Source organism: Pavona decussata, unplaced genomic scaffold, assembly GCF_977016875.1.
Source record: "Pavona decussata unplaced genomic scaffold, jaPavDecu1.1 SCAFFOLD_327, whole genome shotgun sequence".
In the NCBI taxonomy this organism is placed as follows: Eukaryota; Metazoa; Cnidaria; class Anthozoa; order Scleractinia; family Agariciidae; genus Pavona; species Pavona decussata.
The window spans coordinates 297,739-311,788 of record NW_028145715.1 but is presented as its reverse complement, the minus strand read 5'-3'; the positions used below and the strand labels follow the sequence as shown (position 1 = coordinate 311,788).

General features: G+C 37.9%; 1 protein-coding gene across 1 annotated transcript in view; it reads left to right on the top strand.

Annotated features, from left to right (window-relative positions):
- The window catches only part of LOC146453643 (intermembrane lipid transfer protein VPS13C-like), a 100,500-nt gene that overhangs the window by 16,379 nt on the left and 70,071 nt on the right, over positions 1-14,050 (top strand). The window contains exons 20-40 of the mRNA XM_085096421.1: positions 146-213; positions 2,107-2,178; positions 2,519-2,613; positions 3,285-3,394; positions 3,842-3,900; positions 4,117-4,201; positions 4,684-4,751; positions 4,858-4,936; positions 5,449-5,536; positions 6,047-6,164; positions 6,728-6,800; positions 7,033-7,107; positions 7,514-7,616; positions 8,615-8,660; positions 9,071-9,155; positions 9,584-9,746; positions 10,207-10,280; positions 10,723-10,865; positions 11,514-11,608; positions 12,001-12,117; positions 13,095-13,146. Coding sequence (XP_084952547.1) covers positions 146-213; positions 2,107-2,178; positions 2,519-2,613; positions 3,285-3,394; positions 3,842-3,900; positions 4,117-4,201; positions 4,684-4,751; positions 4,858-4,936; positions 5,449-5,536; positions 6,047-6,164; positions 6,728-6,800; positions 7,033-7,107; positions 7,514-7,616; positions 8,615-8,660; positions 9,071-9,155; positions 9,584-9,746; positions 10,207-10,280; positions 10,723-10,865; positions 11,514-11,608; positions 12,001-12,117; positions 13,095-13,146 — 1,868 coding nt within the window. The remainder of the gene's footprint in view (positions 1-145; positions 214-2,106; positions 2,179-2,518; positions 2,614-3,284; positions 3,395-3,841; positions 3,901-4,116; positions 4,202-4,683; positions 4,752-4,857; positions 4,937-5,448; positions 5,537-6,046; positions 6,165-6,727; positions 6,801-7,032; positions 7,108-7,513; positions 7,617-8,614; positions 8,661-9,070; positions 9,156-9,583; positions 9,747-10,206; positions 10,281-10,722; positions 10,866-11,513; positions 11,609-12,000; positions 12,118-13,094; positions 13,147-14,050) is intronic.

Here is a 14,050-nt window from a genome sequence, read left to right as displayed (position 1 = left end):
CAACAAATTGTCAGAACTGGAATGAAAGGCAGAATGTGTGTGATGTTTAGAGAATGTTAAGCGCTGGATTTTACACAGGTTAAATTGATTTGACATATACAGATTTTATGTCTCCTCTGTCTAATTGTTTTTCCGTTTATTTCAGTACATCAAATCAAGAGTAACCTTCAACCTTGACAGATGTACGTTTGTGCTTTGTGACATCAAAAATAGGTGGGTCATATCACTCTGTCATGTTACTTGTATAATGCGTACATTCTTACACTTTTATTAGGGTGTGTTACGCCACAAAATGTAATAACTGACACAAAATGTAATAGTAACGCAAAATGTAATACCTTTTGACGCAAAATGTAATAGTAACGCAAAATGTAATACCTTTTGACGCAAAATATAATAACTTTGTTAACGCAAAATGTAATACCTTTTGACGCAAAATGTAATAACTTTGTTAACGCAAAATGTAATAACTTTTGACGCAAAATGTAATACCAGAAAGTAACGCAAAATGTAATAACGCAAAATGTAACAGTATTTTCAGTCGGTCTTTACAGTATGTTGGGAGGGGAGGAACACAGCATCTGCGATGCTGCATTTTACCCGGGGGTTGACTTTGATTATTTGTCTGCAGATATTTGATTTCTGCTGATTCAAAAAGAAGTACGCGATGATTGACCATTTTAAAAGTCATTTCCCACGCTAAATAAAGCCGCGGTAAATTTTACCGTTGTAACATGCGGTTACACGTGAATTGTTTATTGTGGTAAATAAGTCGCTCTTACGGCTTCATTTTTTGCCCCACTCTACGCCTTTCACGGTACTGAGTACCATGGTAAATGATCCTTTTTCCGTGAGAAATTTGGTGTGGTGCATGTCACCGTACTTTCCCGAGATAAACTTACCATGGAGAATATGCATTGATATGTCAAAAAGAATAAAAAAAGCGCCCATAACATTTAACTTGGTAAATAAATAGGGTTTTTCGATACCCAAGGCAAGAAAGCCAATCACGATATTTCATTTGAAACCAACACGAAGCTGCAAAAAAATGTTAATTTAAACAAGTCTCTTCTGCTTCGCGCTATTGCCGATATATCAGATTTCACGTTAAGATGGAAGTTACAGGGAAGAGAAGAAGAATTTCTTCAGCCTTCCCATTTCATGTTACTAGTTACTCCCCTCCCCCCCCCCCTGCCACCACCACAACTTGGAAAATGATCCGCCGTCCTTGATAACATTAAATCTTGCCATATCGCCAGCGATTATTTCCCCTACAGCTATTGTAGCTCGAATGAAGCCGTAAGAGCGACTAATTTACCATCATAAACAATTCACGTGTAACCGCATGTTACAACGGTAAAATTTACCGCGGCTTTATTTAGCGTGGGAAATGACTTTTAAAATGGTCAATCATCGCGTACTTCTTTTTTGATGCAATTTGAATCAGCAGAAATCAAATATCTGCAGACAACAATCAAAGTCAACCCCCGGGTAAAATGCAGCATCGCAGATGCTGTGTTCCTCCCCTCCCAACATACTGTAAAGACCGACTGAAAATACTGTTACATTTTGCGTTGTTACATTTTGCGTTACTTTCTGGTATTACATTTTGCGTCAAAAGTTATTACATTTTGCGTTAACAAAGTTATTACATTTTGCGTCAAAAGGTATTACATTTTGCGTTACTATTACATTTTGTGTCAGTTATTACATTTTGTGGCGTAACAGGGTGCCTGAGCGATTTACCGTGCTCCAAAGTTAGAGGCTGTAAAATAACACCTAAAAAGCCCATAAGAGATGTCTGGGGTTTTTCGCGTCACAATGATTCTTGTACATCGTGTGCGAGCTTACATTTACAGGTACCTCTTTCCAAATTTACCTAGACCAAGAAATCGATACTCCATTTCAGCATTCGTATTTCGGAATAAGTATTATCAGTATACAAACGCGATCTTAATTAGTAGATCGCGTTTACCAAGTGCAGATCTTCATTGAAAATGTGTTCCTCTCCACTCGTCAAGTAACCGGTATGCTCCCTGCAGTGGATAAAAATTCTTCTTAAAATTAGTTCTTTCACATTCATGCTTCTTTAAAATAATGTTTCAGTGAAATAGCGCAGTTTGACACAGAAGGATTCGAGACAAGTTTAGAACACAGACCAGCACAATCAGCTTTTCGGTAAGTTACATAATTTTATGTAAAGAACAGTTGTGTTCAGACTACGTTGTATTACATTAAGAAAGTAATAACAAACGTCTGTAAGATGGCTGTTGATTTCGTTTTGATATGTATATATAACAGTTACTAATGTACAATATCTTCTTGGAACAAAATAGCTCAGGTCAGTTAGATTAGAGGGCTACAAACCTTGGAATTAGGCGTGTAATTAGAAACATTGCTTCTAAAATTGCCGAAGTGCGTATATAAAGCTGTTAGCTAATACTTGGACAGTTCATCTATAAAATTCCTGAGTATAGAGTAAAGACATTTGCCGTCACATTTTCAATTTGTAATACAGGGCTCACGTCAAGATTAACAGTTTTAAGATGCTGGGCTCCTCAGACGATAAAGAAAACAAGCCGTGTCTTGTCTCATCCAAGGCCTCTCTCACTAGTGAGTATTAGCATTGGGTTTTGAATCAATAACTTTGAATATGGTTCGAAAGGTTTTAGAGTACGAGTAGAACTCTATTTTCCTTGGGGATAGCAAAGTGAACTCGCGCGAAAATTTCTTCCTGCGTGAACACACTTCTCCTCGCTGGAGGTAATTGTCTTGCATGCTCGCCTGTTGCACTCGCCTGAAATGACTTTATTTAAGTGTCGAGGTATTTAGCGCTGTAGCGCTAATTGGGGACATTTTAAACCAGTGAAATAAATATGCAAACTGAAAATAACATTTCCTAACAATTCCAACTGGTGGGAGGTAAATCAGTTGGCTATTTACAAAGCGTGGCCATGGAGCGGGACTTGAACCTGGGATTACATGTCCGGCGCGCCTAACCACTAGGCCACGCCGCCTCCCACTTGTTCTTTATGTGGAATGTAATAAAGTGTAACGAAGCCAAGAGAAGTTTAATTTGCATTAACGTTTCATCTACATAAGAGCTTGGAGACTTGGATTTGGGACTATTTCATGCTGTTTGTGGTTGTCTTGGTGAGGACGTTGTTGAAATCGGTTGCTGTCATTGACTGTGTTTCAGTAACCTGACTGGAAGTGATTACTTGTGAGTTGTGAGTTTTTGGTTTCACTTCTTACATTTAACATCATTTTTGGGATTAATTTAGAACAAGGTACTCCTTTGGTGGATTGCACATTTGAAACAAAGCCTCTGAAACTGAGAGCAGACTATGCGGTAACCTTGAAGGTGGAGCCTATTGAGGCAACATATGATTCTGTAAGTATTAATAAATACGTTTAGTTTTTGATTTGTCAGACTTATCTTTTGTAAAACAGTAAAATCTCTCAAAAATAAGCTATGTTCGAGCTAATTACAATTGTCCACCTTAGAGTGATGCTCACCTGAGAAGGTGCGTAATCAAGTGAAAGACATTTTTGATTACTTCTTCTTGAAATCGTTGAAGGCAAGACCTCAGTAAGGTGCTTTGACTTCACAAGGAAAGAAAGAAAGGAAAGAAAACGAAAATTGACGGCAAGAAACAGTCTTTGTTTAGTTTTGTGAGTTGAGTGTCATCCAGCAGATCACATGCTGATAATTAAGCTGGAATGTGGTTCAGTGGTCTTTTATTGTAAAGGAGGGATGCTAAGATGTAAAAGAAGTCGACCAAAATTATTGGGTGTTTCCTTTAATCCGTGCCTACATTTTTTTACCTTTTCCTAACAGCACACCATTGATAAAATCGTGTCATTCTTTACGATGCCAGAAAACACCAAACTCAAAGAGTAAGTGGAGTTTGTCTTTCAAGTACTTCTTATAGATATTTTTGTGCTAACCAAAGAATATTAGCCCAATTTATCAGGACGCCATCGTGGGATCGTTAAATATTCCTAATGTCATGCGACAACGTTTGAGGAATTGTAGCTTTTAATGATTATAGTGGAGTTGAAAGTCGCAAAGGCCATCTTTTATATTGCCTATTTTGTTGTTCTTGAATTTAGGCTTGAGGTGGCAGCGGCAAACAAACTCCAGGAACTGAGAATGTGGACAAGAGCCGGTTTGGAATATGCTATCACTCAACACGAGGTACATATGGTGTAACTGCCTACTTATTCTCCGAGTACAACCCTAAATGCCAACTGCAGATTAGACAACACATTGCTACCTTTCATAGTCAATCTGTTTTAAATCAAACTTTCAAAAAGTCTAATTGTTGCTAGCGTGTTGCAAGAGGTTTTAGAGCTCAGCAGACAAGTTACACTTAGGTGTTAATAGTGCTGTTATTTTTGGTTATCAGCAAAAAATTGTTCAAACTTTATTCTGCGCGTTTATTCCTCGAATTCACTGGTTCTTTGTAAGCCTTTTCTTCCAAAGAATCCTATTTGATGGCAAAATGTGCTTGTTTGTTACATTATTTTAAATTCCAATTCGATCCGGAATCGGAAAGCCCCAGGTTTTAAAATTGATTTATTTAGTTTTTCATTTAGTATGAAGAGTGTTTTGCCAACATTTTAAATCCGAAGGTGTGTTGTCAAATCTTTAGACTTTGAATACTTTTTTCCTTGAAGGTCACTAACCTTGATATTGATGTGCGGTCACCTTTCGTTGTGATTCCTGAATATGGAACTCTGCAAAGGTACTCAAAGTCTTACACTCAATTCTAAAATTTAGCTCGTTAAATTATTGGCTTGTGAGGCTCTTTAAGAGTTGGGATAATGAATGTTTGTCTCTTTGCGTTTTAGAGATGGGAATGTTTTGTTAGTTGACTTGGGACATCTTACCGTGGTCAGCAATCTGGCCTCTCGCGACGCAAGTGTTAGAGTATGTACATGAACCACGTTATATTTTTGTAACCATAAGTAGTTCAGTTTTCCTTCTTAACACAAGGTTTTAGAGTTCCTTTGAAATAAGTCAATTGCCCGTTATTCTATCCAAGAGGAGTATCAATTCGCCCGTTGATTCTTTAAACACCAAAGTTATGGGCAGACACAGGTAAGTCACTTGACATGTTAAATCCATTGGGTCCATTGACTTTGTATTTCCCTTTAGCGAATTTTAACATACTTGAACTTTTTAACTTGTGCTTTGTTTGCAGTTGAGATATCTTGTACACAGCTTGAAAGGAATGGGTATTTGACGTACTTAAAACATTTATACATAAACTACTCAGCACGTTTAGCTACTCTGAGTAGCTTTTTTGCCAAACTGAGTCCAGTGTAACTACTTACAACTTTCTGCATGATTGGCAAAAAAACAAACAAACAAACAAACAAAAAAAATGTTGGTGTTGTTGTCTTTTGTTGAACGATGTTGTTTATTCTGTTTTTCTTTAGAAAGCTTCCGATCACGAGTTGGAGGAAATGTTCTATGACAAGTTTGAGATGACATTAGACGATGTTCAAGTCATGATCATGAAAAGGGGTAAGCTTATGTTTGGCAAATCCAACATCCATGACTAGGTTGTTGTCTTCAACGAATATGTGGTTTCTGTGTGATGCGTAAAAGAACAGACTATGTAAACCGTTATAAGCAACAAACAAATCTTTCAGTCTAATTTTTATTTTAAGTTTGATTATGATAAAAAAATTAAGAAATAAATAATCGAAATAAAACAGTTCGCCCTATATTTTTCGTCAAGAACCAAGAGAAAATAAGGGGACATTCATTGTGACGTCACGGGAAGTCATCGGAGTGTGCCAACGTCGCATTGTGTAATGGCGGTTTTTGAATTTTTCAGTATGGCTTTCCTTAGTGGCATTTACAAGCATCTAGATACGTTTGCGGACGTCTCGGGAAACAGACTTACGTTTTCACGATGTCTAAAAATAACTTAAGTGAAATTCACATATCCCAAGGGCTATACTAGGGTTTTCCTGTCTTTACCTAATTTTCTCTCGCAAGCACTGACTTCTGTCACATAATTTTTCACAGGTTTGAATTGGAAGTCAGCACTGGCCGATTCAACCTCACCTCATCACATACTACCGTCAACAGCTGTAACAATCCAGTTGCAGAAAAGTATAACCTTCGACAATGCAGAACTCCCGGAGTAAGTAATGCCTGGTTTTGTGGAGAAGCCAAATATTCTGAACCACATGAATATGGCCTGGGAATTTTTCTTGATGCATTCTTGTTTCGAAAGTCTGTTGCAACTCAAGTTACAGGAAACGTTGCCTAGTGTAACATTTCCGGAAATGAACATGTTCTGCAGCGTTTTTGTTGAGAGAAGTATTGTACTGAATAGAGCTCGATTGAGAACATGTTGAATTGAGAGTGGCATATCAACTTTATAAACATGCATGTCAAATATATTGTTGATGGTAACGAGCACATGTGCCACGACAAAGCACACTAATTTTAAATTTGTAGGCATGGCCAATAAACTCGCATAGGAGTTCGTGGATGGGAGAACATTGTATGATCTCAATGATAAAATCCTTTAGAAGCGTTTACGCTGTCCAGACGTTCTCCATTCACTGGTAGAATGCTTACAAAATCCTGCAAACGATAACCATTTTGTATATGTAATGAACAATGCGTTCATATGTGAACTTATTAGGTAAAACAAGCCGCCGCAAGTTTTGTTGATCTTAGTTTGTGTCTTTTTTTAAGATTCAAAGTGTCATCTGTACTTCCTTCCCTTCATCTCAAATTGTCTGATGAAAAATTCCAGATGCTGATAGAGGTATGATTGAGAGCTCTTTTTAAACATCCCTAGCCTTTTTTTAAGCGTTTTCCCGCCTATCTCGTAGCCCTAGCTGTGTCCAAGTTATGTTGGCATTGTTTGGCTTTCAGAAAATATTTTTAAACAACGCATACGTATCGTGATATACAATGGAATTTGCGCATACAATGTTGAAATTCTTATTTAAACAACACAAATATGGGGTTTTATGCTAAAAGAGTCATTTCCTTAGTTTTTAGACCACCTGCCTGTTGGAGTGCAAGAACCTTCGTTACTTGAAGAAAAACGGGCTGACGTTTTTTCCAAGGTAAAATGAAATCAGTTAAAGCAAGTGAATAGCTGTTTATAGCCAAGAGCTCCCAAACGTCACTGGGGACTTGTTGTACAGTTGCGCCTCTCATAAACGGACACCTTTGGGACCAGAAAAAATGCCCGCTTAAGGGATGTGTTCGCTTGTAGGAGGTCAAAAATGTAGTGTTTGTATGTAGCTGAGAACATGACCGCTTAGGGGAGGTGTCCGTTAGTGGAGGTTGGACTGTATCTGTAGAATTCCTTGTTTGCTTCCGGTCATAAATGTGAGATGCATATATGCCTATGACTAGCTCAATTTGAACTTCCAAGCAGAGTTTGCTGAATAAGTTCTAGAGAGAATGGACACATAGTCATAACCTTTTCTATGTCAGTTGTTTGTGATGAATTTTTTTTCCTGACAGCGAGATTGGAAACGTAGCTCATCGACACTTTCCCTAGATGAGGCTAGTGATCTCCAAGCTGTGGTCGATCGTGCATTGGCAGCAAGGTTACTCAGCATTGAAGGTAACAAGTTTTTTTGAAAGGACTTGAGGCACTGTACATACTACTTAAACGATGCTTATGATCTGATCTTTTTATCAACGTTGTTGATAAAAATGTCAAATAGGGAGCCTGTTTTGCCCAACTTGTTATTTACTGTTGATTTCAGCTAGTCTTAGAACGTATAACAAACCAACGTGTGTAAAATATTACCTCTAGCATCATAGCGTGTTGGCAAAATCGTTTGCAAAACAAATTCTAGTGAGTTCTTCTATTTTTCTGCATTACATTCATTTATTTCCAATATCAACCTTTCTCGTCAATGGGTTGTCATTTTTTACGTGGAAGTGGGTAACATTCCACTTGCTTATTGGGTTCGTTCAAAGGACGGTAATCAACACAAAACTGCTGATTTGACTTGCTTCTTATGTTTGACTAACTTTTCTTGCAACGTATACCGAGTCAAATAATAGGAAGTATTGCAACATGAATTATAACTGTTTTAGCTATTTTTAAGTGGTTTAACATCAACAAAGCTTCTTATGTTAAGCGAAACTTTTTCAAATATCAGAAAAGTTTGCAACATAAACTGCAAAGGTATTTTTAACGTATTTTTGAGTGCGGGTTAACAGAGAAAAGCACACAAAAGGCGTTGTTTTTTGGGAAAGTGTTGGAAGAAAAGTTATCACCAAGATAATCTCAAAGTGTGGCGTTGGTGTGGTCGTTGTCAGTAGAAAATCTTCCCGCAATATACCAATGAAACGTGCCCACGGCCAAATGGCTAGCAAAACGACATCAAATTAAATTACCCTCCTCGAACAAAAGGTAACAGAAACCACTAACACAGGAAATACGCATGTTCAGCCAATTGCTTCGAATTCAATCTACGAATTATGGACATAGATAAAAACTACATGTCTGCACGATTTTTAACTGTTAAAACAGCAATTGTGCATGTTACATTTGATACAGGATGTTGACCTTTTAATGTCCTCATTTCTGTGTTGTTTTTGTTATATTAGAGCAAGACATTTGGTATGATGCAGAAGAGAATGTTCCAGAAGAAAGGTATGCGTTCGGTTAGACAATGTTGCCATTTACAAGACAAATACTAAGAGTTGAGTGTCTAAGGAATCCTGTCTTACAGAACTTCAGTTCATTTTGTGAGGAGTTGAGGTGACTAGTAGCTGCATATTAGGGAAGAATTGAAATATTTGCATGTATTTCTTTATCACACCGAACCAAGGGAAACTGTTTATGGTGCTCAATTTTATGCTTAGCTATAGGGGTCTAGGAATTTTTAGAAATTTTCCAATTTATTTTTGTCAGTTTACCATACCTTACAATAAAAATGGCGAGGAAACCTAGTATCTAAATCGAATGAAGTCGCTAGAGAACTTTTTTCCCTGTTCCCTTGGAATAGTTCAAGCAATGCCGTTTCTTTTATCATTTTGTGAATAATGTCTACGGTATTGCAGTTCTGAAAGTGAACGACCAGCCAGCAGGGGTGCCGGCCACGACGTAGACAAGATCAAATTGGCTGGAACGTTTACCGTTGGAAAGGTATGTATCAGAGATCATCATTAGTTACTTCATGTAATATTTTCCTGACGTAGCAAATTAAACGAAGGAAGAGATTCTTTTATAGATTAGCCAAAAGTGCAGCCTCTTCAATTTCATTCATATTCTTTCGTAATTCACTTTCTCGATTATGCTAGTCACAACAATGCTATAAAGGGTTCAACAGCTATTTTTGTGCAGAGTGAGACGGAGAAAAAACATACAAAAAAAGAAATAGACAGTTTTCGATTCTTTGATAGCTTGCATGCCTTGAGTGGCGGCAAAATAGTCTTGTCTTTTTTGGTAAACCATATGCACGAATTCCTTGCACCATCTGATTTCAGATTCAGATTTCTACCAATGCTATAAATATTGTGATTTGCATATATCTGAAATTTTACTTTAGTTAATTTAATTCCAAACCCTTTCAGCTCCTTATAACGGTAGAAAAAGCAGATGAACAGTCTGCAGGTGATGCCCCGTATTTGAGTCTGGAAATAAGAGATCTTGGAGCAGATTTGATTGTTCATTCCTGGGATGTTCATGCCAAGGTTAAGCTTGGGTTTATTCAGCTCCTTGATAACCACTGGAAAGGTAATTGACTATTTGTGTGCTTGTGTTTTCATTTGGCTTTCGCTACAAGTATGACAGTCAGGTAATTCAGGTGTCGTTATTTTTTAAACAAAGGAAAATACAGGGAGATGTAAAGAAGCAACCATAAGAGCACACAGAAAAAATCTGAGCCCGAGATAGGATTCGAACCCACGACCCTCCGTGTTCTAGATCGGATGCTCTAACCTCTGAGCTACTGAGAACTCGTTGGCGAGCAAGGGTCGCTTGCATTGCAACAAGATTCTATCTAAATTACGATAAGACTTAAATGTGCAAAAACAGCATGATTATTTTTTGGTAAACCGTTCATGTACCAAATCGCGTTCAGTTCATCGTAATTGCTAAATGTCGACCATTCAAGCTGTCGGGTAGATTGTATCACACCAAAACAAATCAAAGAGGAAGACCTTGTGTCTAAGTTTACTTTCATTCTAATCTACAGATGTAGATGGCTCCAACCTTTGTGTGTTAACCTCTTCTTCTGCAAAAGATTGGATTACGGTCAATTACACTAAGGTATTTCTATTTTTATCCCCTACCTCATAAACATAACGAGGGAATGAACGATTGAATGAGTAAAGTGGATAATCAAATAACGAAACAAGGCGAAGAAAGTTCCGCAAGTTCTAGTATTGCAGGAATTAAGAGAAAGTAACGAAAGAAAGAATTCCACAGAAATAAAATATTATCTACTGATACTTATGGGGAAAGTAGGTTGATTTATAATGTCATCATCTCGTTATCTGAAATACTTGGGCCTTTGATGACACACAGAAGCAAAACGAGTGTTTTGTTATTGGGCGTTCATGGTGTGTTGGTTATGAACTCGTCATGGGGGTGAGGGGAGATGGGATTCTGATAGTACAGGCTACAAAGGCTCACTGATGTCAAGTGACTGTCTGTAGATATAAAGGAAGTTGAAGAGCACCATTCAGCGCTAATTGTTGCTATTTTTAAGGCTGATCCCACCGGTCCAGACTTTAAGACCAAGTTTCACTCAGTCGAGCAGTTTGTGGAGGCGAGGTTTAGCTCTTTGAGAATCACAGCCAAGCAAGAGGCCATAGCAAGCTTTCAATTATTTGTGCTCAGTCTGTTTCAGAGGTAACTTAATGATGCAAACGCATTTATATTTTATCGCAGCTGGAAAGTGAACATGGGACTTGAAATCTTCTCTTCCCACAAGTTTTCAAGTGATCAAATATCCCATTATCCTCAGTTTTTAAGAGGTATCAATAACCACAGGGATAACCAACTTGTGCAGAAGTAGAAAAATTGGTTCGCGTAATTGATTTGATGCATAACCTCTGTTAACCTAAACCTTGAGGTGTGCATCATGGTTCGAACTAAAGTGTGAGCAAAGAAAACTACCGAACTCTGCTTTAAAGCAGTCCTACCTCTTTTTCAGATCGGTTTGGGCACTAAGATTGTCCATAATTTTATATCTTGGCCTTCCCTAGTTGAGAGCAAACTAAGGCAAACCTATCAAGCGGATTTCAACTGTGGAAATTGACTCGCATTTGCTTTGATTTTGTTTTTCTGTGTTCTGTAATTGCAAACAAACCTTGGAAAACCAAATGCAAACGTGACTTGTTGGTACGCGTTTTCCCGCGTTTTCCGTCGTTTGAACTTTGTTTCGAGTTATGATTGGTTCATTGCGCTGTTTGCGCGTGCTGTGATTGGCCAAAGTAGTCACTTTGGTTACAACACTCAATTTAAAGCCATTCTATTGATATTTTACTCGGTATTTAGTACTGGCAAGGAACCGGATTGGGCCGCTGTCCCTCAGCGACTTCTGGAGACAATTACTGAGGAAGATCAGCCCGATAACTCTGCCTCTACTAAAGGTAATGCACTTGAATCATCCTCTGGTCGACATTTGAATTGGTATGCCGTGCTGCGTTTTTTTTCCAGATCTGAGGAGTGAAAACAATCTTTTCTTCTTAACTTTAAGAATTTTACCGTAGTACGTGAAAAAAAAAAAAAAAAACAGCAGCGTTTTAATGGTTTTATTCACAGACTCAAAACTTTATATCATATTTTGTGTTTGTGTTTTTTTTAAAGTTCCCCACTCACGTTTAGAATGGTAAATTCTGGACAATGCTTTACCGTGTTAACTACTGAAAACGCTATAGCAGTGACAATGTGATGGGGACAAAAGAAGACGTTTTTCTAGTAATAATTGCTCTACTCTCTACGACATTTATCGTTTGCTAATTTGGAGTGTTCTTGTTTGCAGAAGAAAAACCACAAAGCGATTCTGACGTGGTGAACTTCAAGATTGTGGCACAGATAGAAGAAGTAACTGTCATTCTTAGTTCCATGGGTCGCCATGTTGGGAAGGTGGAGGTAGAAGGTTAGTCTTCTTTATTGAATATTTGCACATCTGTGAGGCTTAATAATGTTCTTAGTCATCGCGTGGCCGCCTGGTATACAGCGTACTTCTTACTTTGTAGATTACTTACTTTGTAGTTTGGATCTAAAACAATTTAAAGCGTGACAAGCTTTCGATTTCTGGCGGAATCCTTTTCAAGTGAGGGAGCTAATTTTGCTTTCCAATCTTCAATACGACCGGATCAGGAAACAATTTATTTTCTTAAATACTTACATGCAAGATTTTCACAGGACCCTGCCTTCTGGGAGTTTTCGCCTCGGGCCAGAATCGTGCGGGAAATAACGATATCTGCGGGTACAGATAACAAAATCCCAGACGTATTACTATGTGGTACTTTAAGGTTAACTTGACTGACGGGGACAAACAACGATCGATGGCTGGAGGAAATGAGTCATTTCTTACGTGAAACTGTGATGAGCGTGATGTATTATTCAGTTATCCACACAGGCATACTCGGAAAAAGGAAATCCGAGTGCTCCCATCAGGAGTCGAACCTAAGACCTTCCGATTACTAGTTCGGATACTCTACCACTGAGCTACCGGAGACTTTGCCTAATAAAACAGAAAAAAAAACAAAACAAAACGAACAAAACAAAAACAAAATCAAAATCAAAAACAATAACAATGATAAAAAAACAACTGGCTGGCCAGACTGGTTGGTCCGTCTGGTAATGGATTGTTCCAATTTGAAGGACAGATTCTTCGAATTTTTCAAAATGGCACATTCTGAGGATCACTCAACGGTGTGTACCATTTTGAAGCAATTCAAAAAAGTAGCACATAACTGTCGTTCAAACTGGTGTATTTTGTTTGCGAAATGATTGAACTGGCCAGCCAGTTCTGACAAATGGAAAGCGCCTTTAGACATTTGTTATTTTCTTCGCTCTCCCATCTAATCATTTATGATTGATGCTTTTGTCCTATTAATTAACCTATAGGTCTGGATGTGAGGATGGATGTCCTTCCTGCTGAGGCAAACATTACAACAAAGTAAGTAACGAAACAGTGTTAGAGTTCTATCGGTTCTGCAGTGCGACCACTTCAAGGCTATTTTCAGCTTTCTTGCACAGTGTTCCTTACAAATACAATTGAGACACAGTTCTCTCGACCCTTTTAACCTCAATGTCAACATAAATGGTCTCCGTACTGGCCTCCTTATATTACTTAAAAGGGAAGTATCACAGGAATTTGGCGTTATATGAAAAAACTAAAAAAATTGTCGTAAATTATCACCTCAGTGTACTAAGACTATTGATGAGTGTCTGGCCACAGATGGACTGGGTTGGAATGGAACGTAACTTGAAAAAAGTTAGTCTAACTCCTTTCAACTTCTCGCGTTTTCGTTTCCCTAATTCACTAGAGCAGGTCATCAGTTGTTCCTTTCAAGAATTCAGTTGATTTCATTTTCTTGATTTTCTATTATAAGAATTATTTTGTAAAAACAGTGAAGGTGTTGTTGCACCATTTTCTCCACAAAAGGTCAAAATTGCCGTGATACTGGGAAGAGGTTGAAATATCAACCTGATCATTTGCTTTATTCTCATGAACTTTATGTTTGATACTGTTGGCATGGTGTAAGGAGTATTTGGTTACTGGTCAGTGTTGGAGCGTGAAAGGTAAAAACACAGACATATTTTCGGCAGTTTTTACCACGTCCATTAAATGAAGTTGGAGGTTTGTTGTTTTGGCTTAATAGTTTTGACTATTAAGAGTGAATTATTTTTGTTCAATATGATATTATTTCATGATAGCATCATTTCACTGGAATTAGCAGACTTTATCTCGTTTTTCGTTTCATACTTACAGTTAACAATTATCCTGCGAAATCGCTCGGAATATCGCCTCATACTTGGCCAACGAATTGGCTAAAATCATGGGGTATTCGGCAAGATTG